The sequence below is a fragment of the Dama dama genome, chromosome 23 (assembly GCF_033118175.1).
Source record: "Dama dama isolate Ldn47 chromosome 23, ASM3311817v1, whole genome shotgun sequence".
In the NCBI taxonomy this organism is placed as follows: Eukaryota; Metazoa; Chordata; class Mammalia; order Artiodactyla; family Cervidae; genus Dama; species Dama dama.
This window is the reverse complement of record NC_083703.1, coordinates 40,126,794-40,142,770: the sequence shown is the minus strand read 5'-3', so window position 1 is coordinate 40,142,770 and position 15,977 is coordinate 40,126,794. Positions and strand designations below refer to the sequence as shown.

Sequence of the window (15,977 nt, the reverse complement as noted above, 5' to 3'; positions counted from 1 at the left end):
AACTGCCTTAAGAAGGCATGTAGATTAAAAAAATGTCATCTGAGGGGCAACAGGGCAGGGATGTGAACAAACCTCATGTTTGTGAAAGTCACTGCTACTTCAACTGGACCTTTCTGGATCAAATGAGTGCTTTAAAATCAAAGGATGAAACTGGAGAGGTGGGGGTGAGGTAGGGGCTGGATTAGATTATTTTGATTTATATTCATCCTAAATTATGAGCTGGATTTATGCTTACTGAAATGGGCTATAGTAAATCATGCTTTAGATGGATGCTTCAGATATTAATGTTACCCAACTTAAGAGCTTCTAGAAGGGATTTTTTAAAATCCTTCACCATTGAACTTCAGCTCCTGATATTACACGCTGAAAAGAAGAACCTTGGGGTCTCTAGCCAAAGCTCTGTTTTTAAGCCTGGACAAGTTCTCAGCGCATGTTCTGGCAGGAGGTTGTGGAGAAAACTGTCTTCGTTGTGTCAGTCAAGAGTCACTTATATTGCTGTCGACTGGGGATTTATAGCAGAATTTGGAGAGTCTCATTTGCACTATTTGGAATTGCTTCTTGCACTTGTTTAAATGGATGTGTATAAATCAACCAGAGGTGTAGACAGAGAGGAAATCTGTTTCCAAGTGTGTTTTTATGTTATACACACAATAGTGCATAACATGGTGCTAATTCTACACCACGAGGGGAATATGTGAACACCCACTGAGTTCAGTTCAAGGTACCATTTTTTTTTAGGATGGATGCAAAAAGACTCTACCAACCTGGCACATACAGACACCACTATGAATAAAAATTGAGAATTTAATGTCACATCCTGAAGGTCACCAAGCTGGCACTTGGCCAAATGGGAAGTGCAAAGCAATTGCACAGGGCCATGCTTTTCAGGCAAAGCTGTTACACTTCCCATTTTGTGAGTTCAAATCTGGGGCATTCATGTTACTGTTGTGCTGTGTTTTAATCGGGGGAAAAAAATCATCTTTCGAGCGTATTCTCCATTTGCTACCAATCTTTCCCATGTTTTTCCTTCTTTCTCCCCCATTTCTTCTGTTCTTCCAAAAGGCATTTGTCAAATAAGATACGTTGGTAAAATTACTGTTATGTGCATGTACCCATATACCTTAGATTGTTTTCAGTTGGATAATTCAGAGCATTTTAAAAAAATCCACTTAGCTCATCATGGTAACTAAGAAGAAAAGTGATAGTGTTAGAATCCAGGCAGAGCCACAAATGGATTACGGGACAATTTCAACCTAGTCTGGGGGTTCACCTCGCAACAGCCCTCAAGTCTGCCTCGACACTCTCAGTGGCAGAGGGACCATCTCGCAGGAAAGAACAGCCTGGGAGTCCAGCTCTGAGAAGCCTTTGCCTTCGAGCAAACAGGATATTGAGTGTGTGTGTGAGCACAGGTGGGACTCTTCTAGGCATTGAAGGTCGAGCTCTGAACAGGACAAAAAGCTCCAGCTTCATGGAACAATACAGAATGAGAGCTAGTGAGAAGTGCAATGAAGGAGACTGAAGCAGGATGAACAGAAGCAAGAGCTTCCGTGTGTACACATAACAAGTGCTATGCAAGACATAGAGGTGTTTCACTACATAAAGGTTGCATCAGTATCACTTATCTCCACTTTTCATCCATCACTTTTACGGGATGTTACAGTGCTAATTTGGAATGTCATGATAGCATACCAGTATTCAGGATTGAACTGATTTATCCTATGAGTTCATTACTGGAACGTTCTTTGCCTGAAGAACATCATGGAACGTTTTGGCATTCACTAATGTATGTGAGAGATAATTTGATTCTCACATCCCTTAGGACACTTTTCCATAGCTTCCCATCTCTGTTTGGTTGATATGGAAAAGCAAACAAATTGTTTTACTAATTGTGTGGGTTGTGATGGTTTCAGAAATTCAAAGCCTTCTGGGTTTTCCCTAGAGTGTGTGAAAAGGACCAAATTCAGTATGGTCATTTGAAATTCAGAGTCAAAATCCATATATAGTCAAATATACATGTATCATATATGTATATATATGTATCACATGTGTATATATATGATGCATGTGTCATATATACATATACATATATAGTCAAAATCCATGGAATGAGGAAGAAATAAAATATTGGCACACAATACAAATGACACCGTGGATGCTTATCTGCAGGAGAAGTGACTGAGGACACTCTTTTACCTTGCTTTCCTTGACTTGTGGGTAAACAGGGTAGTAGAGACAAGATTTGTATCCTAAACGGAGGATCTCCTTGAGAAAAAACTTGGTGTAGTGCCGGAAAATGGGATTCAGGACAAAGTGATACAGGTGTCCGTGCTCTTCACGCTGGTGGTGATTGAAGTAGATGAAATCTTCAATGTTGTAGTGAGATCGGATATACTCTATATCCTGAAAAAAGAGGTGAGAAAGGACACCTGAGAGGGTTTTAAACAAATGGCATGCATCCTCTCAGAAACATCATTTAAAAATAACTTTAAGGGCATGCCTTTCCCTTCTCTTCCTAAGGAGCCAGGGTAGAGACGGAACTACACCTGGTGGGACTAGGAAGAGATCTACCCCGGCATCCGCTCTAAATAGCATTCATCCTTGGGGAGAAAAGTTGAATACACATGCCCAAAGATATACACGCAGGGATGTTTACCACAGTGAGGTTTTGAGTTGTGAAAACAGGGACTCAGTCCTGCAGTGGATGCTGCCTGGACGCCCTTTATCAGTGACTAACAGCTCACAACGGCCACCTCAGCAAAGAACTGCTCTGATGGTCATGCTTAGGTCGATCTTCAAGAAGTTTCCCTGGAGAGACCTGGAGTGTGAGCTAATGATTCTCTCCTGCATTATCATGTTCCAGCATGTGGCCAGAGGAGTGTCTATTTAGCTGATCCCCTCTGGATGGACATCTAACTTGTTTCTAGGGCTTTGCTATGAGGAAACACACTGCCCTGTGCACCAGATCCAGGGCTTCTCTGAGTGAAATGCCCAATGAAAGAAAAAAGACTAGGTACAATAATGAGAGACGAGTTATTTTCTCCTATTACTTACTAATCTCATTTTCATTGTTAATTTTTGAAAAGCTAAAAGCTTAAGTTTCCTGAAAGTCACCTGCTTTGATGGCTTACTTCGGAGCATGGCTCAGAGCTTTGGAATTTGCTCCTCACACCTGTGCTAACAGCCTGGAGAGCCGTGAGTCCCAGCTTGTAGGCAGCCTCCCAGTGGCCAGGGCAACGTCATGGAGAAGCGGATAAACACACTGTCAGGGAGACCATGCCGGTCATTCGCACTGACGACTTAATCTCTCATTCACGACATGGACAGACTTTTGAGGTAAACTGAGAAATGCAAAAGATCAGATAGAGAAACATACCACTCACTCCAGAGGAAACAGAGGTTATCCAGCAAACAGAAGATAATTAAAAAAGAAAATTCTACCAAATGTCCTCAGGGATACCAAAAAGGATCTCACATAAAACATAAAAAACGAGCTGCTACAAAAAATAAAGGAACAATAAGAGAACAAGGAAGAGACTTGGAAGTTAAATATATGAACTCTGAAATTAAAATTCCAGTAGAAGTTCTGAATTGACATGGCTGAACAGTGCATTAGGAATCTGGAAGACAAAAATCAAGGAAATCTCCTAGAATGAAGAGTAACAAGTACAAGAGATTAAAAAGTACAGGAGAAAAGATATGAGACAGCGAAGGGTCAATTCCACTTAAAAAGGAATTTAAGACAAGGAGAATACTGAAAATGAAAGAGAAGAAAGAATTAATGAAATCATGAAAGAAAGAGGTTCACAAGCTCAAAAGAGACATAAGATACTTTACAAGAATTTCAGGAATAAAAAGCAAAAGGGAATTCTCAAGAGAGAAAGCAAACAAACATACATTTATTTACATCAGATTGTATTTTACCTGGGACATTGGCTACTAGAAGATGATGAGAGTAAAAGCAACACTCTGATGAGAAATCATTTGCATAGGAATTCTATACACAGCTGAATTCAGGTGTAAGGACAGATGAAAACTTGTATGTGTGTGGACTCAGAGACCCAGCCCTCTTCCACCCTCTCTCCAAAAATTCTTAAGGATATATTGAATCAAAGGAATCTAAGAACAAGGATAGCTTGAATACATTGAAGAAATAAAGTCACATGAGCGTATCAATAAATGCCAAAACACATTTAATAAAATTCAATATGCATGCACAATAAAAACTTTTAGTGAACTAGAAATAGGAGAGAAGTTCCTTGATATCTTCCAGAAGCTATGTTCCCAGGTGGGAAGTCTCAATATTATATTTATCAGTTCTGCCTAAATTGTTCTGTAAAATCTACATAGGCACAAATAAATTCATAGTAAGTGTTACAAGGTTTATCTGGAAAAGAAAACAGTCAAGTAAAACCAAGAAATTTTAGGTAAAGAAAACAAATAAGAGAAGACTTCCGTACCAGATACCAAAACACATGATAATGCAATAGCTATTAACAAATAAATCTATGGAATGGAATAGAGAGTAAAAATAGACACAGACACATGGAAATTTAATAACATAAAGACAGCATTTTAAATCAGCAGGGAAAGAATGGACTGCTCAGTAGTAAATACTTTGGAATAATTGGCTGTGCATTGGGACAAAATAAAATTAGATGTCCACTTAACAACAAACACACACGATGCATGTTATTAAGTGCAAGAAAGGATGTTGGGAAGGATAAATGCATAATTCTCAATAGAGTAATTCTTTGGGGAGAGAGCTGGGACTTTTTTTGGTGTTGGGAGGTTATTTGCATTTTTAGAATGTGAATGTTTCCATGTATTCTTTGTAACATTTTAAACATTTTGACTGAAAAAAAAAAAAAGTGGCTGCCAAGTGGCATGCAAGCAGATCTATAGCCTTCAGGGAAAAGGAGACATTTGTATTAAATAAGTAAAAATGAAACTTAGAAAAGGGACATCCTGCGTTGATTCAGGAGAGGAAAAGGCTTAGTAAAGGGAAGTCATATCCACTTTCCAGCTTACCATTTCATTTCTGATCACTGCAATGCCGACTACCTGTTCTGCAACTTCAGCTACAAATACCTGAAGTGGTGTTCCATCCTGGAAAAGAGAAGAAGATGCTTTAGGACCTTTCAAAATATTGCTATTAATGTTTCTGTAAGCTGTCCTTAAAGGGTTTCAACCGTGATCATAGAACAACAATGATAAAGCCACCATCCTATCACCTTCTGGGCCAAGTAATAGGTTCAATGCCCTCCTTGATTGCATTTAACCCTCACTCCAACCTTATGAGGTAAATATTACCATTTTGTCTCTACTTCATTTGTGAGAAAACAAGGCTTGGGAGTCCACCTTGACAAGATCTCCAACTACTATGGAATGGATCTATTGATTCCAACCACGTGCTTTTGACTGGGAATCTGTATTCCTGCCAGGATAATCTCATGGACAGAGGAGCTTGGCAGGCTACAGTCCCTAGGGTCGCAGAAAGTCGGACATGACTTAGTGGCTGAACAACAACTGTTTTCTTTAGCACAACATCAGTGGTTCTCGCTGTCAGCCCAGGAGCCCTGTGTCCTGAGGACGCCAAAGAGCGTTGGTTCATGTCTATAATGTCTGCTACTACTTTCTGTATTAGACATTAAAATTGAGAAAATTCTGGATTCTTCTATGAATTTTTGTTGAATTTATTTGTTAAAGCAAATTTTTTAATTTGACAAAATATTTAGAGAAATATTTAAATGACACCACCTTTATGGCAGAAAGCGAAGAACTAAAGAGCCTCTTGATGAACGTGAAAGAGGAGAGTGAAAAACCTGGCTTAAAACTCAACATTCGGAGCTGGAGCCAAGATGGCGGAGGAGTAGGACGGGGAGACCACTTTCTCTCCTACAAATTCATCAAAAGAATAACTGAATGCAGAACAAACTTCACAAAACAACTTCTGATCGCTAGCTGAGGTCATCAGGCGCCCAGAAAAGCAGCCCATTGTCTTCGAAAGGAGGTAGGACAAAATATAAAGATAAAAAGTGAGACAAAAGAGCTGAGGACGGAGGTCCGTCCCGGGAAGGGAGTCTTAGGCGGCATTGCTTGGGGTAGGGTCCGGGCCTGAGTGCCCTGAGGACAATCGGAGGGAGCTTCTGTGAGTTGCCAACTTGAACTGTGGGAGACCAAAAGAGAGAGAGAAAATTAACCGGCCCGAACACACTGCCGGCCGTTTGCAGAACAAAGGGACCAAGAAAGTCCAGAGAAGAGCTCGCAGGCTACGGACCGGCCCAGCCCCGCCGGAGGCAGGAGGCAGGGGGGAGGGGAAGGTCGCGGCGAGACACAGGGCGCAGGCACCCGACCGGCGCGGGCGGGGACTGGGGCTGGGGACGCGGAGGGCAGAAGGCGCAGGCACCCGACTGGCACCAGCGGAAACTGAGACTGGGTCCGTGGAAGGGAGTGGGCGCGCCACACCTGGGGATAGCGCGCCCATCAAGCCCCTCGCTGCCTGGACCGCTCTGACAGGGAAGGCACAGAGAGCAGGCGCAGCTTTTCGTTCCGCGCTTTTGTGGAACACCCGAGGGCTGGAACCTCGCGCAGCGCGGGGCGCGCTCCATATAGAACAGCCGGGAGCCTGAGCAGCCGCAGACGGAGAAAGCAGCGTCAGCCCCTCCCGGCAGCACCGGCCCCTCCCGGCAGCGCCAGCCCCGCCCCGCAGTGCCAGCCCCTCCCTGCCCCGCAGAGCGACGGAACTAGCTACCTAAATAAGAGTCCACCTCCGCCCGCCTGTGTCAGGGCGGAAATGAGGCTCTGAAGAGACCGGCAAACAGAAGCCAAATAAACAAAGGGAACCGCTTCAGAAGGGACTGGTGCAACAGATTAAAATCCCCGTAGAAAACACGGACTACACCGGAAGGGCCCTATAGATATCGAGAAGTGTAAGCTGGAACTAGGAGCTATCTGAAACTGAGCCGAACCCACACTGACCGCAACAGCTCCAGAGAAATTCCTAGATATATTTTTACTTTTTTTTTCTAAGTAAGGAAGAAAAAAAAAAAACTTTTTTTTCTTTTTTTATTTTTTCTCTTTTATTTTCCTTTAAAATTCCCTATTACTCCCCCACTACTCCTTCACTTTCATTTTCATAGATTTTTACGATTTTTTTTAATTAGGAAAAAAATTTTTTTTTCTTTTTTTTTTCTTTTTTCTTCTTTTTTTTTCTTTCCTTTTTCTCTTCTTTTTTCTATTTTTCTTTTTCTCTTATTTCTTTTAAAGTCCTCTAGTACTCCTCTACTACTCCTTAATTTTCATTTTCAATACACTATAACCTTACAAAAAAAAAAAAAGGAAGAGAAGCCCTATTTTTAAACCGAAGATTATTCTCTCCCAATCTTGACTCTCTGTTTTCTACCTCAGGACACCTCTATTTCCTCCTTTCCCCTTCTCTTCCCAATCCAATTCTGTGAATCTTTGTAGGTGACTGGGCTACGGAGAACACTCTGGGAACAGACAGCTGCATAGATCTGTCTCTCTCCTCTTGAGTCCCCCTTTTTCTCCTCCTGCTCATCTCTATCTCCCTCCTCCCTTTTCTCCTCTTCATGTAACTCTGTGAACCTCTCTGGGTGTCCCTAACGGGGGAGAATCTTTTCGCCATTAACCTAGAAGTTTTATTATCAGGGCTGTATAGTTGGAGAAGTCCTGAGACTACAGGAAGAATAAAACTGAAATCCAGAGGCAGGAAACTTAAGCCCAAAACCTAAGAACACCAGAAAACTCCTGACTACATGGAACTTTAAGTAATAAGTGACCGTCCAAAAGCCTCCATACCTACACTGAAACCAGCCACCACCCAAGAGCCAATAAGTTTTAGAGCAAGACATACCACGCAAATTCTCCAGCAACGCAGGAACATAGCCCTGAACACCAACATACAGGCTGCCCAAGGTCACACCTAACACATAGACCCATCTCAAAACTCATTACTGGGCACTCCATTGCTCTCCAAAGAGAAGAAATCAAGTTCCACTCACCAGAACACTGACGCAAGCTTCCCTAACCAGGAAACCTTGACAAGCCAATCGTCTAACCCCACCCACTGGGTTAATCCTCCACAATAAAAAGGAACCACAGACCTCCAGAATACAGAAAGCCCACTCTAGACACAGCAATCTAAACAAGATGAAAAGGCAAAGAAATACCCAACAGGTAAAGGAACATGAAAAATGCCCACCAAGTCAAACAAAAGAGGAGGAGATAGGGAATCTACCTGAAAAAGAATTTAGAATAATGATAATAAAAATGATCCAAAATCTTGAAAACAAAATGGAGTTACAGATAAATAGCCTGGAGACAAAGATTGAAAAGATACAAGAAATGTTTAATAAAGACCTAGAAGAAATAAAAAAGAGTCAATTAAAAATGAACAATGCAATGAATGAGATCAAAAACACTTTGGAGGGAACCAAGAGTAGAATAACGAGGCAGAAGATAGGATAAGTGAGGTAGAAGATAAAATAGTGGAAATAAATGAAGCAGAGAGGAAAAAAGAAAAAAGGATCAAAAGAAATGAGGACAACCTCAGGGACCTCTGGGACAATGTGAAACGCCCCAACATTCGAATCATAGGAGTCCCAGAAGAAGAAGACCAAAAGAAAGGCCATGAGAAAATACTTGAGGAGATAATAGCTGAAAACTTCCCTAAAATGGGGAAGGAAATAGCCACCCAAGTCCAAGAAACCCAGAGAGTCCCAAACAGGATAAACCCAAGGTGAAACACCCCAAGACACATATTAATCAAATTAACAAAGATCAAACACAAAGAACAAATCTTAAAAGCAGCAAGGGAGAAACAACAAATAACACACAAAGGGATTCCCATAAGGATAACAGCTGATCTATCAATAGAAACCCTCCAGGCCAGAAGGGAATGGCAGGACGTTCTGAAAGTAATGAAAGAGAATAACCTACAACCTAGATTACTGTATCCAGCAAGGATCTCATTCAGATATGAAGGAGAATTCAAAAACTTTACAGATAAGCAAAAGCTGAGAGAATTCAGCACCACCAAACCAGCTCTTCAACAAATGCTAAAGGATCTTCTCTAGACAGGAAATGCAGAAAGGTTGTATAAACGTGAACCCAAAACAACAAAGTAAATGGCAACGGGACCACACCTATCAATAATTACCTTAAATGTAAATGGGTTGAATGCCCCAACCAAAAGACAAAGATTGGCTGAATGGATACAAAAACAAGACCCCTATATATGCTGTCTACAAGAGACCCACCTCAAAACAAGAGACACATACAGACTAAAAGTGAAGGGCTGGAAAAAAATATTTCATGCAAATGGAGACCAAAAGAAAGCAGGAGTCGCAATACTCATATCAGATAAAATAGACTTTCAAATAAAGGCTGTGAAAAGACACAAAGAAGGACACTACATAATGATCAAAGGATCAATCCAAGAAGAAGATATAACAATTATAAATATATATGCACCCAACATAGGAGCACCACAATATATACGGCAAACACTAACGAGTATGAAAGAGGAAATTAATAGTAACACAATAATAGTGGGAGACTTTAATACCCCACTCACAACTATGGATAGATCAACTAGACAGAAAATTAACAAGGAAACACAAACCTTAAATGACACAATGGACCAGCTAGACCTAATTGATATCTATAGGACATTTCACCCCAAAACAATCAACTTCACCTTTTTCTCAAGTGCACACGGAACCTTCTCCAGAATAGATCACATCCTGGGCCATAAATCTAGTCTTGGAAAATTCAAAAAAATTGAAATCATTCCAGTCATCTTTTCTGACCAGAGTGCAGTAAGATTAGATCTCAATTACAGGCAAAAAATTGTTAAAAATTCAAACACACGGAGGCTAAATAACACGCTTCTGAATAACCAACAAATCATAGAAGAAATCAAAAAAGAAATCAAAATATGTATAGAAATGAATGAAAATGAAAACACAACAACCCAAAACCTATGGGACACTGTAAAAGCAGTGTTAAGGGGAAGGTTCATAGCATTACAGGCTTACATCAAGAAACAAGAAAAAAGCCAAATAAATAACCTAACTCTACACCTAAAGCAATTAGAGAAGGAAGAAATGAAGAACCCCAGGGTTAGCAGAAGGAAAGAAATCTTAAAAATTAAGGCAGAAATAAATGCAATAGAAACTAAAGAGACCATAGCAAAAATCAACAAAGCTAAAAGCTAGTTTTTTGAAAAAATAAACAAAATTGACAAACCATTAGCAAGACTCATTAAGAAACAAAGAGAGAAGAACCAAATTAGCAAAATTAGAAATGAAAATGGAGAGATCACAACAGACAACACTGAAATACAAAGGATCATAAGAGACTACTACCAGCAGCTCTATGCCAATAAAATGGACAACTTGGATGAAATGGACAAATTCTTAGAAAAGTATAACTTTCCAAAACTGAACCAGGAAGAAATAGAAGATCTTAACAGACCCATCACAAGCAAGGAAATCGAAACTGTCATCAAAAATCTTCCAGCAAACAAAAGCCCAGGACCAGATGGCTTCACAGCTGAATTCTACCAAAAATTTAGAGAAGAGCTAACACCTATCTTACTCAAACTCTTCCAGAAAATTGCAGAAGAAGGTAAACTTCCAAACTCATTCTATGAGGCCACCATCACCCTAATTCCAAAACCAGACAAAGATGCCACAAAAAAAGAAAACGACAGGCCGATATCACTGATGAACATAGATGCAAAAATCCTTAACAAAATTCTAGCAAACAGAATCCAACAACATATTAAAAAAATCATACACCACGACCAAGTGGGCTTTATCCCAGGAATGCAAGGATTCTTCAATATCCGCAAATCAATCAATGTAATACACCACATTAACAAATTGAAAGATAAAAACCATATGATTATCTCAATAGATGCAGGGAAAGCCTTTGACAAAATTCAACACTCATTTATGATTAAAACTCTCCAAAAAGCAGGAATAGAAGGAACATACCTCAACATAATAAAAGCTATATATGACAAACCCACAGCAAGCATCACCCTCAATGGTGAAAAATTGAAAGCATTTCCCCTGAAATCAGGAACAAGACAAGGATGCCCACTCTCACCACTACTATTCAACATAGTGTTGGAAGTTTTTGCCACAGCAATCAGAGCAGAAAAAGAAGTAAAAGGAATCCAGATAGGAAAAGAAGAAGTGAAACTCTCACTGTTTGCAGATGACATGATCCTCTACATAGAAAACCCTAAAGACTCTACCAGAAAATTACTAGAGCTAATCAATAAATATAGTAAAGTTGCAGGATATAAAATTAACACACAGAAATCCCTTGCATTCCTATATACTAACAATGAAAAAACAGACAGAGAAATTAAGGAAACAATACCATTCACCATTGCAACAAAAAGAATAAAATACTTAGGAGTATATCTACCTAAAGAAACAAAAGACCTATACATAGAAAACTATAAAACACTGATGAAAGAAATCAAAGAGGACACAAACAGATGGAGAAACATACCGTGTTCATGGATTGGAAGAATCAATATTGTCAAGATGGATATTCTACCCAAAGCAGTCTATAGATTCAATGCAATCCCTATCAAGCTACCAATGGTATTCTTCACAGAACTAGACCAAAGAATTTCACAATTTGTATGGAAATACAAAAAACCTCGAATAGCCAAAGTAATCTTGAGAAAGAAGAATGGAACTGGAGGAATCAACCTGCCTGACTTCAGACTCTACTACAAAGCCACAGTCATCAAGACAGTATGGTACTGGCACAAAGACAGAAATATAGATCAATGGAACAGAATAGAAAGCCCAGAGATAAATCCACGAACCTATGGACACCTTATCTTTGACAAAGGAGGCAAGGATATACAATGGAAAAAAGACAACCTCTTTAACAAGTGGTGCTGGGAAAACTGGTCAACCACTTGTAAAAGAATGAAACTAGAACACTTTCTAACACCATACACAAAAATAAACTCAAAATGGATTAAAGATCTAAATGTAAGACCAGAAACTATAAAACTCCTAGAGGAGAACATAGGCAAAACACTCTCCGACATAAATCACAGCAAGATCCTCTATGACCCACCTCCCAGAATATTGGAAATAAAAGCAAAACTAAACAAATGGGACCTAATGAAACTTAAAAGCTTTTGCACTACAAAGGAAACTATAAGTAAGGTGAAAAGACAGCCCTCAGAGTGGGAGAAAATAATAGCAAATGAAGAAACAGACAAAGGATTAATCTCAAAAATATACAAGCAACTCCTGCAGCTCAATTCCAGAAAAATAAATGACCCAATCAAAAAATGGGCCAAAGAACTAAACAGACATTTCTCCAAAGAAGACATACAGATGGCTAACAAACACATGAAAAGATGCTCAACATCACTCATTATTAGAGAAATGCAAATCAAAACCACAATGAGGTACCATTACACGCCAGTCAGGATGGCTGCTATCCAAAAGCCTACAAGCAATAAATGCTGGAGAGGGTGTGGAGAAAAGCGAACCCTCTTACACTGTTGGTGGGAATGCAAACTAGTACAGCCGCTATGGAAAACAGTGTGGAGATTTCTTAAAAAACTGGAAATAGAACTGCCATATGACCCAGCAATCCCACTTCTGGGCATACACACTGAGGAAACCAGATCTGAAAGAGACACGTGCACCCCAATGTTCATCGCAGCACTGTTTATAATAGCCAGGACATGGAAGCAACCTAGATGCCCATCAGCAGACGAATGGATAAGGAAGCTGTGGTACATATACACCATGGAATATTACTCAGCCATTAAAAAGAATTCATTTGAAGCAGTCCTAATGAGATGGATGAAACTGGAGCCCCTTATACAGAGTGAAGTAAGCCAGAAAGACAAAGAACATTACAGCATACTAACACATATATATGGAATTTAGAAAGATGGTAACGATAACCCTATATGCAAAACAGAAAAAGAGACACAGAAATACAGAACAGACTTTTGAACTCTGTGGGAGAAGGCAAGGGTGGGATGTTTCGAGAGGAATCGGGTGGAGAGGGAGGTGGGAGCGGGGATTGGGATGGGGAAGACGTGTAAATCCATGGCTGATTCATATCAATGTATGACAAAACCCACTGAAATGTTGTGAAGTAATTAGCCTCCAACTAATAAAAAAATTAAAAAAAAAAAAACAACTCAACATTCAGAAAACAAAGATCATGGCATCCAGTCCTATCACTTCATGGCAAATAGATGGGGAAACAATGGAAACAGTGAGAGACTTTATTTTTTTAGGCTCCAAAATCACTGCAGATGGTGACTACAGCCATGAAATTAAAAGACGCTTGCTCCTTGGAAGAAAAGCTATGACTGACCTAGACATCATATTAAAAAGCAGATACATTACTTTGCTGACAAAGGTCCATCTAGTCAAAGCTATGGTTTTTCCAGTAGTCATGTATGGGTGTGAGAGTTGGACCGTAAAGAAAGCTGAGTGCTGAAGGATTGATGCTTTTGAACTGTGGTGCTGGAGAAGACTCTTAAGAGTCCCTTGGACTGCAAGGAGAACAAACCAGTTCATACTAATGGAAATCAACCCTGAATATTCATTGGAAGGACTGATGTTGAAGCTGAAACTCCAATACTTTGGCCACCTGATGGCGAAGAACTGACTCATTGGAAAAGACCCTGATGCTGGGAAAGACTGAAGGCAGGAGGAGAAGGGGATGACAGAGGATGAGATGGTTGGATGGCATCACCAACTCAATGGACATGAGTCTGAGTAAGCTCTGGGAGTTGGTGATGGACAGGGAAGTCTGGTGTGCTGCAGTCTATGGGGTTGCACAGAGTTGGACACGACTGAGTGACTGAACTGAACTGACAGATTTAAAGAAAAGAGTAGCATTGTTTCCTATTTTTGCAGATCTCGAATGTGTGGCTTAATGGAAGACAGCTGGATTCTCACATCTGCTTCTGTATTCAATCTGTTGTAATATATTAGTTTGGTTGAAAGGAATACAAAAGAAATCTGTCTTCATAAGGACAGTAGTTGGAAAAAGGAGATGTATTTAAACAATCTTTTCAGATAATTATGGATATTCTTCTTTGATGCTCCACCAAAAAGTAACATGTCTTAAGTATTGTATTAAAGATTTGTTGCAGTGTGGATCTGAAACCTATCAGTGAATGTCCTACTACATTGAAATTCACTGGTGTCTTCTTCACTTTGCATGATTTCACTTCATCACTTCTGCATGATTTTGTAATATCATGGCCTGTCTACCTGGAAAATATTGGTTTGCCAAGCTTATGTGGATTTCCCAAATGTTGACCTATTTTTAATCACAAAATATCAAAACACTGCATTTGGTAATATCACCATCAGCTTCATCAGAAAACCTGTTTTTAAGTTTTGGGGGAGCTGTCAAGCTTATGATGGCAGATGCTGATTTTCTAAAAGTCTAAGTTTTTCTTGAAAGCTTGGACTTCATCATAGAGGATACATGCTGTCAGTTGTCTTCGTGGAGTGACCCTCTCACCTTGTTCACTTTGAAAAAAAAGTCTGCCGGCTCCCCAGGACTAAATAACCATATTTTGTCTGCCAGCTGCTCTGCGACAGCAGTGCTGTAATTCAAACAACCTCAGAAACGTTGTTCTTCAAACCACCACCGTGCTTCAGTCTGCAGCCCAAGAGCGGTATGGGCAAATCTCATTTGGCTACACAGAATACGGCAAATACATATACTCAAGGACTGAGGCTTAGTAAGTTAATAATGTTTACAGCTTCAAGGAAAACTGGCTCGCCTCTTTTTTTTTTTTTTGAATTTTAATTAAAATGTCTATGGAGATAGCTGCAGATTCACCAGCAGTTGTAAAAAACAATACAGAGAGATTCCTTGCACATTTTGCCCAGGATCCTATAATGGCAACCTTCTGCAGAACACTAGTATGATATGACAGGCAGGGAAAGCACACTGATGTGATTGTGTGTGTGTGTGTGTGTTCAGGTCCATGTAGTTTTAGCCCCTGTGTGGGTTCATGTGCCCACCATTGCAGTCAAGATACTAGACAGTCCAACACAAGGATCTCTTGGCTTGCCTATTGTACCACACCTGTCTGCCCTCTGCCCCGCTCCCATCCTTAACCCTGGCAACAAGTGATCTGTTCTCCAGCTCTAAAGTGTTATCATTTATAAAATGTCATACAAGGAAAATCATACAGTATACAACCTCTAGGGATTGGCTTATTTTTCCATTTAGCATAATTCTCTAAACATTTTCTAGTGGTAAAGAATCTGCTTGCCAATGCAGGAGATGGAAGAGATGTGGGTTGGATCCCTGGGTTGGGAGGATCCCCTGGAATAGGAAATGGCACCCTACTCCAATATTCTTGCCTGGAAAACTCCATGGGCAGAGGAGCCTGGTGGGTGACAGTCCATGGGGCTGCAAAGAGTTGCACATGACTGAGCAACTGATCACACACACACACACACACACACACACACACACACAGAGGACATTCACCCAAGCAAGTTGATGCATGAATCAACAGTGCATCCCTCAACAGTACAGAGGTCCTTAAAAAACTAAAAATAGAACAACCATATGATCCAGCAATTCCACTTCTGAGTATATATCTGTAAAAGATGAAAATCCTAATTTGAAGAGAGACATGCACCCCAATGTTCATTGCAGCATTATTGACAATAGCCATGACATGGAAGCAACATAAATGTCCATCAACAGAGGAATGGAGAAATAAGATGTGATACTTATATACAATGGAATGTTACTCATCTGTAAAGAAGAATGAAATTTGCCATTTGCAGAAACATGGGTGGACCCAGAGATGATCTTATTAAGTGAAGTAAATCAGACAGAAAAAAAAAATAAATCTCATATAATATCACTTATTTGTGGAATCTAACAAAAAATGATACAAATGAGCT

The 15,977-nt window shown here is 40.1% G+C and overlaps 1 protein-coding gene across 1 annotated transcript in view; it reads right to left on the bottom strand.

Annotated features, from left to right (window-relative positions):
* Window positions 1–15,977, bottom strand: part of CFAP61 (cilia and flagella associated protein 61) — a 244,628-nt gene that overhangs the window by 135,953 nt on the left and 92,698 nt on the right. The window contains exons 15-16 of the mRNA XM_061126429.1: window positions 5,029–5,106; window positions 2,194–2,400 (exon numbers count right to left, since the gene is read on the bottom strand). Of these exons, the coding sequence (XP_060982412.1) occupies window positions 2,194–2,400; window positions 5,029–5,106 (285 nt within the window). The remainder of the gene's footprint in view (window positions 1–2,193; window positions 2,401–5,028; window positions 5,107–15,977) is intronic.